The following is a 16,736-nucleotide window of genomic DNA, read 5'->3' as shown; positions in this document are numbered from 1 at the left end:
ATGCTCCTCCTCCTTAGTTAGGTAAATAATGTTAACACTGGTTTGAATCTTTCTGTGCTTTTCTCTACATGTATGTAAATATATAGAGAGTACCTCCTTTTTTAAAAAAGAAATAAAAATAGGATTGTATGCTACATGCTTTCTTTTTTCACTTAATAGTATTAACTTAGAAAAATGTACAGATATAATTATCCATCTGATTTATTCTTTCCCCCAGTTTAATTGAGATATAATTGACATATAACATTGTATTAGTTTAAGGTATACAACACAATGATTTGATATATGTATATGTTGCAAAATAATTACCACAGTAAGTTTTGTTAACATCCATCGCAGTTACAAATTGTTTTCTTGTGATGAGAACTTTTAAGATCCACTGCCTTAGATCTTCAGCTCTACAATACAGTACTGTTAATGACAGTGATCATGCTGTGTATGACATCCCAAACCTATTCATCTTATCATAGGAAGTCTGTATATTCTTTTTTTATTATGGTTAAATATATATGAAATTTGCGATTTTAATCATTTTTAAATGTATAATTCAGTGGCATTAATTACATTCACAATGTTGTGTAACCATCACCAGCATCTATTTCCCAAACTTTTTCATCACACCAAAAAGAAACTCTAACTGTTAAGCAATAATACACTATTTTCCCTTCTCCTCAGCCCCTGGTGAGATTTTTTTTTGTTTTAGTAGCCATATACTTTCCATAGTATAGATACAACACAGTTCATTCCATCATTGTCTTGTTGATTATTATTTAGGTTGTTTCCTATTTTGAGCCATTACAAATAATGCTGAAATAAGCATCCTTGTTCATATGTCCTTATTTTTTAATTTTCCTTTTATATGACAGATTCCTGTACTTGAAATTTCTGGATTAAAGGCCATGTGCTTACTACATTTTCATAGGTACTGCCAGGTTGCTTCCCAAAAGATCATAGCATTTGCACTTCCAACAGTAATGTTTGAGAGTTTCCATTTCCTCACCCTGTCACCGGCACTAACTATTATCAGTATTATTTATTTGTGCTTATTTGGTGGATGAAAACTGGTATTTTGTTGTTTTTATTTCCTTGAGGTTGAACATTTGAATTTCTTTTCCTTTGCCTGTTATGTTACTGAGTTGTTTTTGTTTTCTTATCAATTTGTAGGAGATTTTTATATAGTGGGGGTACTAACCCATTGTCTATCACAGTATTACAAATATTTTCTCCCATTGTCGCCCAGATATTTTATCCAGTCTACTGTATAGCTCTGAATTTGTTTACGGTGTCTCTTTTGGATTCTTTTTAGTTGGTCTTGTCACTCAGGACACTGAATTCCTTTTCCTCTGTTACCAGCCCATGTGCAAGGGTGAGGAGCATAAAAAACAGGCAGCTGTTTTTGTTTCTAAGTAGGGAGACAAGAAAAGAGGCAGCTCAGGCCGTGGCCAGCCAGAAAGGAGAATGGCCTTCAGGGCAAAAACACCCTTTATCTTTTCTAGCAAGTTGGATCTGCTTAGCGGAAGTATTCAGGATCCTGAGCAGGAATCCTGCATGCCAGCTAGTTTCTGAGTCGGTGCGTCAGCCTCTCCAGCACCTAGTCCTCGCTTCACACTTGTCCTCCGCAGCAATCAGGCCCAGCGACCGCCAGCCTTGCCCTGAGCACCACCTGCAGGTCGTCTCTCTCCACAGCCTCCAGCAGCCGCCCTCTGTGCCTTTTTTCTCTGTTCTCTTGTCGATGTTCCTCTTTCCCCTTCCTGGACTTGGCAGCCAAGCTGGTCATTGGAGACCTCAGGCCAGCTGGTCATTGGAGTTTCCTGTGGTGGGAAAAGAGAATGCTGGAGGTGGTGATTGCAGTGGGCCTGAGAAAAGAAGCAGGAAGGAGTGCATGAAAACCAGAAGGCAAAGGAGATGAGATTGGCACATTTCCCTGCAGTGTGCTCCAGAGTGGCCAGGGAGGGAGGACATTCTAAGGAAGACGAGGTCTGCTAAGTGAGCCCAAGCCAAACACTCCTTTGTTTAGGCTGCCCTTCTCAAAGAAACTACCTGCCCCCCTCCATACTGTGACCCAAGGCTTCTAGGATTATTTTAGGTCTCACTCCAAGAACCAGCCTTCTGTTTGGCCCCACACAGCTGTCAGACCAGGATTTGTGCCACTGATTGCCTAGCTTACTGGTGGGCCATGCCTGTGGCCCTAAAGACCTGTCACTCTTAACCTGCCTTTTTAGAAAATTGACTTTGCTACTTCATTCAAACTCAGAGGATAAGAGCTACAAAAAGATTGGTAAAGCTTAAACTACTTTAATAAGGGAGATTATTGAAAGAGGGGAATAAATGGACCCCTAGGAGCCTTTGAGATGGGAGCAAGGCTGCCATTCATGAGCTCTAAAACACCATGCAACAATGAGAAGGACCTGGGTTTCCTGTGTAAGGAAAAGTGCTGTGGACCCTGGAGGCCTGAAAAAGGACTGTCCGGCAGGGCTGAGAGAGGAATCAGGCCAGGGCCTTGAGCGGACAGGCATATCTCAGAAATGTTGCGGATTTGCTTCCAAATCACTGCAATAAAACGAGTCATCATCTTTTTGCTGGTGGAAGGTCTTGCCTCAATTTGTAAAAAAAAAAAAAATGCAATAAAGTGAAACGCAGTAAAGAGAGGTATGCCTGTATAGGATTTTCTGTGTTGATTGGAAAAAATGAGGAGAGTTGGGGTGATAGAAAGAGATGGTTCACCCCATGTACTATATATCATCATGAAATTGGCTTTCTTCTACATGACCTCTTCAAGTAGCCACTCCTGAAGCTGAATAAAGGCATGCTATACATAGGACAAAAACAGCCTTTGACTAGGTGTCAGAGACTAACCAGAACAGAAAAGAAAGAAGAAAACAAATGAAAACCACTCACAATTAATGAAAGACTTCTGGCTCATTGTTGCAAGAGAAGTGTTCTTGTTTCTTCTCAGCCATCTCTTGAGCTTTAGGCCCAGAAACTATTAATGACAGGTACCAGGAAAGAGAAAATTGTAAGAATTTTTTTATAATTCCTACCACTTAGAAGTAGGAGATGCTTCTGAATTACACCATGACACCTGTAGGGCAACTTTCTGTCAGTTGCAAAATTTTGTTATGTCTCTGCCCCTTTTATTCCTACTTATGTTCCTTTCAAGGACAATCCAGATAGTTCTGCAAGACCATTGTAGGTCTTGATGGAGGCTACTTTTTTGGCTACTCCTTGTGGATATTTAACACATGAATGGAGCAGAATTTCCCCCTTGGGGGCATTTGTGTTAGCTTCCAGCATGGTAATGGTTGTGTGACCTCTAGCTTCTCACCTCTTACTCACAGTTGAATTCTCCCTCCCTCCTACACCCAAGTAGCCAGCTCCCAGTCCTGTGTAGTTTGTCCCTTTTCTCTCCTAATGCCCATTTAATTAAACTGGTAACTAGATTCTTGCTCTGTCATATTGTTTTAAATAAGAATGAAACCAACTGGAAGAGGTCTCTGATTTGCTGTAATGTGGCACCCAGATATGAGTATTGGCAGCAGTGACTTCCCCCTACTCCCCTACCTCAGTTGCACCTGAACATAAAACCCCAAAAGCCACCAGAGAGAGATGTGAAGGGGGAACAAATACATGTAAAAAGAAAGGCTGAAACTTTGGCATTCAAAGGTCTGGCCCTACTTGGCCCTTGCTCTGGGCCAAAAACTCATATTTCCAGGCCTTTTCTTGATGAAATGAGTAGCTCTACACCAGTGATTCCAAAAATATGGTCCCCTGACCAGTTAACGTTACCTGGCATCTTGTTACTAATACAAATTCTAAGGCCTCACTCTAGACCAGCTGAATCAAAAATTTTGAGTAGGCCCAGCAATTTGTAATTTTAACAAGCCCTCCAAATGATTCTGATTCTTGAGTTTAAGAACCAGTAAAGTTTGTGCTGAGGACCTCATTTAAGTTGTTTACAGACAGAAATTCTCAGGTAGCCCAAGGAACCATGGGTTAGGGAATTGGAGAGGAGAAAACCAAAGTCTGTCAAAGCAATCCCTAGACAGGATGTCTTGCCTTTTCTTTCTCCTCTCCACATCATTTAGTCTTTCCTTTTTTGCTGGAGCAGATCCCACGCATGAGGGCACAGCAGAGGGCATGGAGAACATGGCAGATGCTGTCACCCACGCCCGTTTTGTGGGCACGGATCCTGCCAGCGATGAGGTTGTCCTGATGAAAATCCTTCAGGTAAATGGAGGGGAAGAGCAATTAGGCTAATGGCCAGGAGCTGATGCCATCGGCTCTACTTACCCAAGTCTGCAGGCAGCATGAAGCTGTGTTTTGACTCCACTGGGGCTTAGGGAGCTACTTTGTTTCCAAACAAGCAGCTCGGGTACCCAAAGTAAAAGCTTTTTGCTAAGGAAAATAATTAAAAGCTTTAAATGAATTGACATCAAATACCGTAAGCCCTTAATACACTTGTACGTCTAGCAGACTGAATCAGTGGCATCCATCAGCTGGGCTGGTGGGCTAGGGCTAGAATGAGTGCTGAGCTGTGTCAGGCGCATGCGGAGGAAAGACGTGGTTCCCAAGACAGGCTCCTGGGAAACCCCTCCCTCTGCCAAACTGAAGCGAGGGCGCCATTCTCGCTAACCTCTCTTTCTTACCCTGAGTGCTTCCGTAGGAGACTAGAGGAACAAGGAACAGCTTCTTTGTTCCTTGACTCAGCCTGCTTTGTTTATCACAGTACCTCTTCTTTCCTCCTGGTAGGTGCTGCGGACTCTCTTGCTGACACCAGTGGGTGCCCACCTAACCAATGAATCTGTGTGTGAGATTATGCAGTCTTGCTTTCGGATCTGCTTTGAAATGAGACTCAGTGGTAGGTGCTCGAACATTGGGGCATTGTGTGTGAGTACAAATACAGGATGCTGTCGGTGAACCCAGAGAAATGGAAAACTCAGGATTTCTCCAGAACCTACCTTATGGAGCCATAGGGGTCTAGAAGTCTCTTTACTTGACTGTTTGTTGTGAAGCTAGAATATAGAACTTAGCCTATTGTTCCAGGGCAAAAACTAGAATAGATCCCTGACTAACTCAGCCCAAGCACCAAATCTCTGTCCCTTGGGGTTTCTGGGATTGACACCAGCCTGTGACCCTTGAGAACACGATTGTGCTCCCCTTTTTCCTGACTCAGTAATGCCACCTAGTGGGCCAGGGAAGAAGTTATGCCTGCCAGGTTGGGCTGGAGCTGGTTTTAATAAGTTTGGCATAATCCTTGGTAAACAAGGTTTGGAGGGGAGTCTGCTCTGAGAAGCCTCCTGATAATAGCACAGCAAGTAATGACACCTGTGTTATTTGTTTTTGCCTGTGCAGAGTTATTGAGAAAATCCGCAGAGCACACTCTCGTAGACATGGTGCAGCTGCTCTTCACAAGGTAAACCTGCTGCTGTTTGCTTCAGCCCTGCTGCCCAGGCCTCTTGAGCCTGCCTGCTTCCACACAGCCGCTTCAGGGACCTGGCCAGCCTCACAGCCACATCAGAGGCCGATGGGCGTATGGCAGGGGGTAGTTCTCTGGGCCCAGGGTTACTGATCAAGGAAGAAGGAGGAGGGAGCCATCTTGGCCTCAGGAGGAGGCAGAGGGTTATTTGAACTAGGTTGACAGACCTCGTCCTGCTTCCCAAACTTGTGTCTGTTTCTGTACAGGTAGCAGCTGGGAAAGGCAACCCAGAGAGGAAGCCAACTCAAGAGAGCCTGGAATAGGTTGCCCAGCTCCCAAAGCTCAGCCTGATTTCTGTGAGGAAGGAGGATCGAGGCTGGGTGACCAACAATCCTGGTTGGCCTAGATTGTCCCAATTGTAGCACTGCAAGTCCCGCATTCCCGCACACCCCTCAGTCTCAGGCAAACCAAGACTGTTGGTTGCCCTAGTCAAGGCCCTCAGCTTAGGCCCTAGGAGGCCTTTTCATACTGTGCCTAACTTACCGTTTCCTACACTTCTTCCAATAGCTTAACTTTGAGAAGACCTGAGGCGAGAGCTTGAAAGCCCCCACCCAGGGAATATTGATAATGGGGGAAGTTATACATGTGTGGCGACGGATTATATGGGAAATCAGTCTAACTTCAAGTCAATTTTGCTGTGAACCTAAAATTGCTCTAAAAATAGTCTATTTAAAAAAAAAAAAAAGCCTCCTCCTGGGATTTCTTTTCACTCTCAGATCTATAAATAATAATCCTTATTATCTACAGACTAGGTCTACCCCTGGATTCTGCTACAAAGAGTTTCTTATTCCTCTGGTTCACATTTCCTGGTTTCAGAACTTCAAGTTGCCTTATACTTCTCACTCTAAGCCCAGTCTCCTGGGGTTTTTCCCCATCGCGGGGCTTTCTGCAATACTTGCCAAGTGAAGCAGGAAGGAGTCAGTTTAAGGATGAAAAGAGCGCCACACTCCAAGGGCAGTTAGTCACCTGGCCCTGATGACCACCTTCTTTTTCAGAAAGTGTCTATGTCTTACATCCCCCAATTCCTGTGGCTGTTTGATGAAGCTCTGCAAAGGGTGAAACTAGCTGGCTTCTCTTTCTAGTTACTCCTGAGAGACAGGGCATGCTCTGGCCCTGAGCATGTGTAGGCTGTGGTTAGCATGGAGTGGGCGATTTAGTATTATCCCTAATAATGGTCCATGGGATTCTCTGTCTTATAGGTTACCTCAGTTTAAAGAAGAACCCAAGAACTATATGGGGACCAACATGAAAAAGGTATGACCTGCTATCCCTCATCCAAACCTTGATCTCCCGATGTCTGTGCTGTGGGGATTTTCCTGTATACCCTTGCGCAGCAAAAACATGCTTTTGCATAGATGGGTCTGCTTGGAATCTAGAAATAGCTGTCACAACTTTAGTGAGAAATTTATTCTTTCCCAGATACCTCTCATTCCCTAGCTTTTCCTTTCCAGCCTATCTTGTTGAGCTACCACATAAACTGGTGAGTTAGTCCTTCCTAGAAACCGGGTGAGGCTCATTGGGTTGGGGTAAAGGTGAAAGACCTGCCAGCCCCTCGGGGTCCAGCCTTGTCAGCAGGTAGGAGGCCAAAAGAGGCTCTGCCCCAAACCCCACCGTGATGCTAGATTCGACTGGGCTCACGCTTGGGCTAGTCTTGTTGATGAGACAAATCAAGCCTGACTCCAGATCAAAGGTTCTCCAACTGCCAGGAGAAGAATGGTGGTCAGAAGAATGGCCTCTTTCTATCTTGAATGGAAGCCCTGGACTTCACAGGCCTCTCGTGAAGGTTCTGCTTGCAGCCCTCAGAGATTCTGCCCGTGGAGGTCACCTTGGCTGTTTGGTGCATGCACCTGACCTTCCCTCTCCCTGCCATCCGTCCCCATTCCTGCCCTGTGCCCTGTTGGCATGTGTCTGAGTTTATTTCACTCTGTTTAAATCAATCATTTGCCTGTCTTTCACAGATTTCTCCATGCCTCCTCAACAAACTGCAGCTAAGTAGTGGGGAGCAGACCAAAGCCCTGAACCAATTAGAGAGGGTACTGCTCTTTAAGAACCTCAAGGTCTCTCTCCCTCTCCCTCTCCTTTCCCCCTCTTTATTTATTTACTTAAATGTTTACGTGTAACATCTGAGTCCCATTTCCATTGTGTAAAGCACAACTTACCCCTCCCTAGTAATATAGCACGGCTTTGGAAGAGTTGCATGTGCTTGTAGCTTTGCAGTGTTGGGAATTTTCCTGGGACATCTAGTTGCCTGGAGGCAGAAGGAATCCTTGAACTGGTGATGTATCATGCAGTAAGGCTCGATAGAGAGCCTGGGTCCTGTTGACACATTGTGGGGAAGCTTAATATCTACCATTCCTAGGGGATCTATGAAGGACCTCCAGCAAGACCCTTCCGTCTTCTAGCCTTTCCCTGTCTCACAGCTGGCATACAGAGCTTAAGCAGTCCTTGACTATCTGGAGACCTGAACTGGGTTTGGAGGGAAAGAGTACATCTAGTTGGGGTCTTTTTTTTTCTTGGTACCATTAAAGGGGTCATTTCAAGGTTTAAGACTGGATGAATGAAAAGGAGCCAGGTGCCGGGATAGTCCAGGACACTGGGAATTCTTTGGGATCTGCAGAGATGTCCTTTAAGAGTCAACATTTAGGGGAGAGGTCCAAGCTAAAGATTACCCTAATCTCCATATCCCTACTTTAGGAGGATGGGCTGTCTATTGCAAGAGTGTGCATGCTAGAAGTATGGTTTTAGACATCCAGGTCACTGAAGATAAAAAGAACTGTGTGTGTGTGTGGGGTGTGTGTGTGTGTATACCTAGCTGGACAGTCCATAGACCTGTGTTCTCTTTGCATGCATTGCCTCAAGTTCCATTTGTGTGCTTGCTTAATCTCAAGTTGCAGCTCTCTTCATTGACTACGCAGCATTTTGCCATGATTTTTAACCTAGGACCTGCCCTTTCTTCGTAAAGCTTATACTATCCTTTGGAAATACAGAGTTTTATGGATATGATGGTGAGGGTTCCATGAACACCTACTGACCTCCCCCCACCGTAGCACCTTAGGACGAGAAATAGCTATACTTTTTAAGAGCTAAGATACTTGTGAGAACTGGCAACTTCTTGACCCCTACTCCAGCCAGGAGGCAGAGAGATGACACTCATTGAAATGATCAGGTTGGAGCCAGCTTTGCTGAAGGTAGAGAAGGAAACAGGAAAGAGTGATCCTAGTGTGGGTAGGAATCTCAATGAGTGACTGGCTTCTCAGTGGAAGTACGACTACTAGAGTCTCTGAAGTAAAGAAGGGCTGCCTGGAGAGAAAAGATATTCCACTAAAGTAGATCCAGATGTTAGTACTTTTTGGAGCTCAGTGACAATTGCCAGTAAAGCTGGGAGTTCTTGTTTTCCTTCATTGATCTCTTGTGCTTCCTGCCTGTCTGCATGTTTTACCCCCAGAACATTTTTACCAGGAACTTGACCCAGCTTCAGTGATTCCTGGAGAGAGTATCCTATTTCCTGCTTAGTCACGGTCCTCAGAGTACTTGAAGTTCCGTTCTAAGCATTTGACTGCAGGCGTTTTGGAGATGGATGGACCTGAAGTGTAAATCCTGTACAAGGCTGTTGCTATGTTAATATAAGCTAGGGGTACAGCTCAGCTTGCATACCTCTCTCTCTTATGGAAGGAGCTATGGGGAGGGAAAGAAGAATTATGTAGTTTCTAAGCAAAGGATCAAAGGTTATCCAGGTTCTAGCGAACTTGGGAGAGGTTGAGGAAAGGAGTCCTATCCCCCAAATATCAGAAGGAATTGAACAGGACAAGGATAATATGGGTATATTCAGCTTTTAGAAAGAAGCAGGAAGGAAAAGTGCTTCTACCCTCTTTAAAATCATTCTCTTGATTCCTGGAAGAGAACCCCTGTTGCCCAGTCCAGGACTGGTCCATTAGTCTAGGAATAATTTGGTCTAATTCTGCAAAGGGACTGAATTCAAACCCTCACTGAGAAGGCATCAGCAGTAGGAAACAAAATGGGCCTAAACAAAGTAGCTATGAATTTAGCGTGGAGAAAATGCATAAAAATTTACTCCTAGAGTAGGAAGCTGTAGGAAGAATAGAAATACAGCAAGAGAGAGGGAAGTGGAATGGAGCAAGGGCCTAAGAAATCAGTAGCCTTACCATTTGGAAACATAAAATTGCATCTAGAAAGACCCCACAATGAGAAGGACAGGAGGTCCCATTGACACACAAAAATTGGGAGCAGCAGAGAGCAGAGCAACATGACCCTTCATCCTTAACTCCATAAGCCGGCTAGGATGCCACGAATACATTCCTTAACTCCAAGGAATGAGCCTTTGACCAGTTTGGTGCAGAAATTCAAGAGAGTAATGACTATGTTTAAGATCTAGGCCCAGTTCATGAAGCAATAGGAAACCCAAGAGTCTGGGAAGGGGTAGGCTCTCTTAAGAACTAGGAGTAGGAGGCTTCTCTGCAGGTAGTTGAGGAGAAAAGCCCAGGAGTCCAGGGCCTGTAGATTTAAAGCTCCAGGAAAGGAATCCCTGTGCTTACCTATTCTGCAGGAGGGCTGGGCACCATCTACAGGACCCAAGATTGTCACCATCACTCAGCCCTCCAAGTGATGTGTGAGGGCTAGCCCTATCAATGACCAGCCTGCAAGCAGAGTGTCACCATCCACGTGGAGGCTGTCAGGCTGATCTATAAAGTGGCCAATGTAGAAGCCAGGTTAGAGCAGTAGGAATGTGTTCTGATGGGTTAGACTCTTCCTTTGGTAGGATATAGGCTATTTTCTGGGGACCAGTAGTAGAACTAAGAAAAGGGAGATTTCTAGGGATAGAATTCTAGTTTAAAAACCAGTGCTAATAAGGTGTAATATTTCCAGCTGAAAATGAGAGCAGGAGGCATGAGTGATTCATCCAAGTGGAAGAAACAGAAGAGATCCCCCCGGCCCCCACGTCATATGACCAAAGTTACACCAGGTTCAGAGCTGCCCACCTCCAATGGAACCACCTTATCCTCTAACCTCACTGGTAAGTGCCCTGGGTTGCATCATCTGATTACAATAGAAGAAACACTTTTTCTCTCATGGATTTTGACATTGAGGACCAACCAATTGAGGGGCTTTGGTTTCTTTCTGCTGAGAGTCAAAAGGGAAACCTCCAGGTCAGATCCGACAGTGACCATTTAGCAATTCTGCAGTGACTTAAGGGGCTGCAGAGTTCCAGAGGGACTCTTGACTACTTTAGAGACTGGCATACACAGAGATTACAGTCTAGGAAACAGAGCCCCTGGTACCACGGAGGGTACGTGCTCCCCACAGAGTCTCTCAAGCCTCTTATTTCGCTTGGCAGGTGGCATGCCCTTCATTGATGTGCCCACTCCCATCTCCTCCGCAAGTTCAGAAGCTGCCTCAGCAGTGGTCAGCCCCTCTACAGACAGTGGCCTAGAGTTCTCCTCCCAGACCACTTCCAAAGAGGACCTCACTGACCTGGAACAACCTGGCTCTCCAGGGTACAGCACAGCTGCAGAGCCTGGCAGCAGTGAGCTAGGGGTTCCTGAGCAGTCTGACCCCCAGGTATGGCTTTGATTTCTAAAGGCCCCTCTCCGGTCTTCAGCTGTGGGAATTGGCTTGATCGTTTAGATCCTATATCCAGGCCTTGGCTCAAAAGAAGATGGGGTAGGGCGGGCCCGGTGGCTCAGGCGGTTAGAGCTCCATGTTCCTAACTCCGAAGGCTGCCGGTTCGATTCCCACATGGGCCAGTGGGCTCTCAACAAAACAAAACAAAAAACAAAACAAAACAAAAAAGAAGATGGGGTAGAGGGGTTCTTCCCCATTTTCTAGAATTAGCTGTGCTGCTTAGAAAACCCACAGCATGACTCACTGTGAGAGGTAGCTTATGGGATTTATCAAGTTTTACATGCTGGTAGTACTTGACAAAAGGGGGACCCGGGGGGAGCTGGCTGTGGCTTTTTCTGAAAGGTAATGATCTAAATCCCAAGCCTAGGAGAGCCTCTGTTGGCCCTAGGATTCTAGCCCCTAGGATGCCTTAGGAGATGTGTTCTGAGTCCTTCATCATCATCCTTCTCTGAGCCCTCTTGCATTGATTCATAGCCCACTGAGCTGGCCATACTACACCTGCAGTGCATTAGAGAGATTTAGAGGACAGGTATTTCAGGGAGTAAGTTCCACGTTGCTCTTGCCTCATCACTCTTCCTATGTCCCCCTGCTACTGGTCATAGCAGGAAGGAGCCTGTGTGGAAAAGGCCCAGTCAGCATCCGTGGAATCTATCCCTGAAGTGTTAGAGGAGTGCACATCCCCTGTTGAGCACTCGGACTCAGCCTCTGTCCACGACATGGATTACGTCAATCCCCGGGGCGTGCGCTTTACACAGTCCTCCCAGAAAGAAGGTAGGTACTTGGGCAGCCTCTGCCTGTTCACCTCCCCCATCCTACCCATCAAGCTGCCTGAGCCTAGACTGTCTTGGACCCGTGTTATCTTCTGGTACAAGTCCTAGGCCTTGTTCTAGTCAGGAAATGGAATCAAGCCAGGGAACTGGTGTCATAGATAGAGCCCTTCCCTACTTTACACAGAGTGAGTTTGGCAGACAATAGGAAGTGAGAGGGAAGAAGAGAAAGCTTGGGACTTTTTTTTTTTTTTAATTAAACTTTATTGGGATGACAGTGGTTAGTAACATTACATAGGTTTCAAAAAGCTTGGGACTTTTAACAGAAAGGTAGAATCATCAATTCTGATTTCCTTAAATAAATGAGACTAGTCTCCTTACCACCCCAGAAAAAAACATTTTTTTCTCTTGAAGAGAATCACTTATCTGAAATTATCTTGTAAGATGCAGGGCAAGCTAGGCCAAGCTATCAAGCCAGTCATTTCTTAGCAGTCCTACTTCCCTCCCGGCCTTCCCCAGGTACAGCTTTGGTTCCCTATGGTCTTCCCTGCATCCGCGAGCTCTTCCGTTTCCTCATCTCCCTCACCAATCCGCATGACCGCCACAACTCAGAGGTGATGATCCACATGGGGCTACATTTGCTGACAGTGGCTCTGGAGTCAGCCCCTGTAGCCCAGTGCCAAACACTCTGTGGCCTCATCAAGGATGAGATGTGCCGCCACTTATTCCAGGTAAGACTGGATTCTCGAGGGGCTCTGAGCCCCTGGCTGTTCTTCAGGGTCTCTCAAGGGCCAGGGGAACACGGGGTGGGTTGGCTGATTAATGAGAAGAATAGGGGACCCAGGAAAGAATCTCCCTCCCCAGTTGGCCAGTAGTCACAGTCAAGAGGACTCCATTAGTTCCCAGGGACTCTGGCAGCCAAAGGGAAATATAGGAATGGCTAGATACAGAGTCCCTAAGAGCATAGAACCTTATAGAAACTTCACAGTTTGCTCTCCTGCTTTTCTCTGGAGCCATAGTCAGGTTCAGAAACCTCATGGCCTACCCTACTCTGATCTACAGCTACTCAGCGTAGAGCGACTGAACCTTTATGCTGCTTCCCTGCGAGTATGCTTCCTACTGTTTGAGAGCATGAGGGAGCACCTCAAGTTCCAACTGGAGGTAAGTTTCTAAACCTTGGAAGAAGGAGAAAAAAAAAATAGGAAAGAGGTATGGCATCTTCAGTGGGGCCAGCTCTGTCATGCTGCAGGGGTAGGATTTAGGGGTTTCTGTAGGAGAGTGCTTCTAGCCTCCAAAGTTTGCTTCATTGGCTGGTCTCTTTAGTGGAGAAGTTAAAAGGAGCCGAGAGAACATTGGCTGGTTATAAAATGGGAGAACCCAAATGTAGCCAGCCAGTATTTGAGGACCGGCAGTTAACCTCACCATGAGTTGGTACAGAGCCTCTTCTGCCAAGCAGATCCTCTGCAACACAGGCAGGCAAGTCAAGCTGACTTTGTCACTAAATTACAATAAGGAACTCTGACTAGAACCAGGTCAGGCTCACACAGAGTGCACAGAAAGGTCAACAGGCACCATGTTTTGGATGAGGCCTCAGGGAGAGAACCAGGCCTTCTCCCCCAATACGGCAGCCAGAGGGGATGTATTTAGGGGATGGAATAACTGTCTCAGTGCATGCCTCCTGGCAGGACTTCTGCTTTCTGTTGAGTGTTTTTCCTGTCTCATTTTGTCTCTTTGAATACCACACCCACATGGCAATTACTGGGTTATTGCCAGATGTACATCAAAAAGCTCATGGAGATCATCACTGTGGAGAACCCCAAGATGCCTTACGAGATGAAGGAGATGGCACTGGAAGCCATTGTACAGCTGTGGCACATCCCCAGCTTTGTCACTGAGCTCTACATCAACTATGATTGTGACTACTACTGTTCCAACCTCTTTGAAGATCTCACCAAGCTGCTGTCCAAGGTGCTGAGCATTGTTATTGGCTTCTAGAAAGAAATCTCTATTAAGGAAATCTCTGGCGGTAGTGAGGATGCTATGTACAGGGAGGGAAACACTTGAGAGTTTGGGAACAGGAAGAAGAAAGGCATTTTCTCAGCAATATAGACGTTATAGGAAGTTTGGGGATTTTTGGAAAAGGATCATTTAAGTATAAAATATTCTAACCTCAAGTCTACTGGATCTGTTTACTTTCCAGAATGCCTTTCCTGTATCTGGTCAGCTCTATACAACACACCTACTGTCTCTTGATGCCCTACTGACAGTGATTGACAGCACTGAGGCCCACTGCCAGGCTAAAGTCCTCAACAACCTTACCCAGCAAGAGAAAAAAGAGGCAGCCAGGCCCAGCTACGAAGCAGTGGATAGCACCCGAGAAGCCAGCAGTAGTAAGAGGCATTTCTTTCTTTGAGGATCCCAGAGTTCTATGCTTATCCCTTCTCTACTGTGAATCCTTTCTCCTGCCCTTATAGCACTTCTGAGGTACTCCCAATTCTGTGTTTTTGAGGTTTGGTGGTTTGAATCACAGGTCAGGCAGGTAGGTTAGCAAGACTCGTGGTTTTTTCCTTTTCTCCTCTGCATGCTTTGGCTTTTTTACAAAACTATTGTTTCTTTATGGGGAGAAAAGAAAACAAATTAAAGTATATAGGACTTTTGTTCCTAAAAGCTCTAGGCCTACCTTCCTCCAGCGCCAGTATGTGTCTCCACTCTTAATTATTCTTCTCTAACTTCCCCTTAAAATAGAGGTCGCATAAGATCAAGGAAAGTGACTGTGTAATCTTCTTAAATTATAGAATCTAATGCTTGGCTGCCCTGGGACAGTGACTACTTATTTGGCCTTGGGTTTGTCCTGTTCAGGGCTGGCAATCTATGTGGGAGCATGCAGGTCTCCTTGGCCAGGGATTCAACCTCCCACAGCTCTGCTTGGCTTCCTACCCCATAAGTCTTCACTTATCTTCTCCTCTCCTACCAGCTGAGAGAGCAGCCAGCGATGGGAAGGCTGTAGGCATGGCCACAGACATCCCAGGTCTGCATCTGCCAGGTGGAGGGCGGCTGCCAGCGGAACATGGGAAGCCAGGATGCAGTGATCTGGAGGAAGCTGGTGACTCTGGGGGTAGGTACTGGGTGTCTGTGCTCCTAAGCCCCCTCAATTTGAGGGCCTGGTGGAGAGTAGAGGTGAGGGAGCAGAGATACCCTAGGGTAGTACCCTGAGGGAACCTGAGCTACTCACCATGCTTTGAAACCCCGAGAGAAGAAAGAAAACATGTGGAGCCCTAAAAGATAGGACTTCTAAGGAAGAAGACTGATGAGGACAAGACAATTTGAGGCATCCTTCTTTTTCACTGGGGAACATATCAGCAACCTTCCAAAAGTCATTATCCTGGTAAAAGAGGTCTTACGGCTTTTTCCCTCTCTTCCTCCCATACCTAGCTGACAAAAAGTTTACCCGGAAGCCACCTCGATTTTCCTGTTTCCTGCCAGATCCACGAGAACTGATTGAAATTAAAAACAAAAAGAAGGTACATACCAATAACCCTGGAGCCCAGCCTCTGCCCACCTCTATCTGGGTGTTCTTGGTGGGGTTTCTGTCCCAGAGGATGAGTGAGAGTCTAGCAGCTCATTGTACAGCTTCCCAAGGCTAGTCTTTTGGCTTGTTGGGACTTCAGCAACCCCCCACAGTTTCCTTTGAAGCCTTTCCGTTATTCCAGAGACATGCAGTTAGTCATACTCTATTATGTGCTTCTGGGTAAATGCTGTTCTAGCTGAGAGCCAAGTGTTACTGGTGGGCACAAAACTCTGTGAGCTGGTATCATGTGGGTACTGAAATGGTCATCTCCAGCTCTGGGGTGATGATTGGCAATAAAGGAAGATTGACATTTATTCTGGTGCTTTAGTAAAGTTCAAATAACTGTGCTTTTTTTGGTTTTCTTAATACAAAGAAAACCTTTATTTAACCCTTTCTTCTTATTGCTAGCCTAAATAAATGACTTCACCTTGTCCTTCAAACCCCAGGGCCTCAAGAGCTAGGAAGCCACAAAAAGACAGGAAAACCAAGCTAGGTTATAAACAAGATGCTGCGTATAAACAGATGTCAGGGATTGCTATAAAACCATAGAGAAGAAGAAAACCTTTTCTAGTCTCTTCTACTTTTTTCCTGATCCTATCGTTGGAGGAGGGGGGCTGTCCCATGCATCTTGAGCACTCATAAAAGGAGTGAAAACGAGTTCCTCAGCCAGTTCTGATGAGACTTGAAGATTGAGGAAAGCTAGGGCCGGTATGAGCCAGCCTTAGTCCTGCAGTCACTTAGAACCACCTCCTAGGAGCCCGTTAGGTGAGAAGCTATGAACTGTGATGAAGTCCGGCCTGGCCTTGTCTGGTTTAGGGGCAGAGCAGCTTCTGACACCCTAGTATTTCTCCAGCTTCTCATCACTGGCACAGAGCAGTTCAACCAGAAACCAAAGAAGGGGATCCAGTTTCTGCAGGAGAAAGGCCTCCTCACCATCCCGATGGACAACACAGAGGTAGCCCAGTGGCTCCGAGAGAACCCGCGATTGGACAAGAAAATGATTGGAGAGTTTGTGAGTGACCGCAAAAACATTGACCTGTTGGAGAGCTTTGTGAGGTGAGGAAGCTGCAAGAATTGTGGGACATATTAGTGATCCATTGAGGAGACAGAGTATCCCTCCCTCAAAGCAGTCTCAGTCATTTCCTGCTGGGAACTCAGCTCACACACTCTGCCTTTCCCCATCCCTTTTATCTGTTGGACCTGAAAGTGTCTCTAGCAAGATAGCTTTGGGAGCCACTCCATTCTGCATAGACAGCCTTGCAAAGGGGTGGAGCAGGGTTCCTGA

The 16,736-nt window shown here is 45.9% G+C and overlaps 1 protein-coding gene across 5 annotated transcripts in view; it reads left to right on the top strand.

The window, feature by feature from the left end:
* Nucleotides 1-16,736, top strand: part of GBF1 (golgi brefeldin A resistant guanine nucleotide exchange factor 1) — a 112,471-nt gene that overhangs the window by 82,792 nt on the left and 12,943 nt on the right. For 2 of the 5 annotated variants that reach the window (XM_081074683.1, XM_081074681.1), the window contains exons 5-18: nucleotides 4,109-4,227; nucleotides 4,750-4,858; nucleotides 5,353-5,413; nucleotides 6,676-6,730; nucleotides 10,361-10,508; nucleotides 10,830-11,053; nucleotides 11,722-11,887; nucleotides 12,403-12,614; nucleotides 12,946-13,044; nucleotides 13,657-13,851; nucleotides 14,084-14,273; nucleotides 14,858-14,998; nucleotides 15,316-15,404; nucleotides 16,305-16,507. In XM_081074683.1, the coding sequence (XP_080930809.1) occupies nucleotides 4,109-4,227; nucleotides 4,750-4,858; nucleotides 5,353-5,413; nucleotides 6,676-6,730; nucleotides 10,361-10,508; nucleotides 10,830-11,053; nucleotides 11,722-11,887; nucleotides 12,403-12,614; nucleotides 12,946-13,044; nucleotides 13,657-13,851; nucleotides 14,084-14,273; nucleotides 14,858-14,998; nucleotides 15,316-15,404; nucleotides 16,305-16,507 (2,011 nt within the window). Of the gene's footprint in view, nucleotides 1-4,108; nucleotides 4,228-4,749; nucleotides 4,859-5,352; nucleotides 5,414-6,675; nucleotides 6,731-7,434; nucleotides 7,534-10,360; nucleotides 10,509-10,829; nucleotides 11,054-11,718; nucleotides 11,888-12,402; nucleotides 12,615-12,945; nucleotides 13,045-13,656; nucleotides 13,852-14,083; nucleotides 14,274-14,857; nucleotides 14,999-15,315; nucleotides 15,405-16,304; nucleotides 16,508-16,736 lie in introns of all 5 variants that reach the window. The other 3 variants (XM_081074682.1, XM_081074680.1, XM_081074684.1) reach the window with 2 other exon arrangements.

This window comes from Rhinolophus hipposideros (assembly GCF_964194185.1).
Source record: "Rhinolophus hipposideros genome assembly, chromosome: 15".
In the NCBI taxonomy this organism is placed as follows: domain Eukaryota; kingdom Metazoa; phylum Chordata; class Mammalia; order Chiroptera; family Rhinolophidae; genus Rhinolophus; species Rhinolophus hipposideros.
Note: the sequence above shows the minus strand (reverse complement) of the source record. Positions and strands in the feature narration are given on the sequence as shown.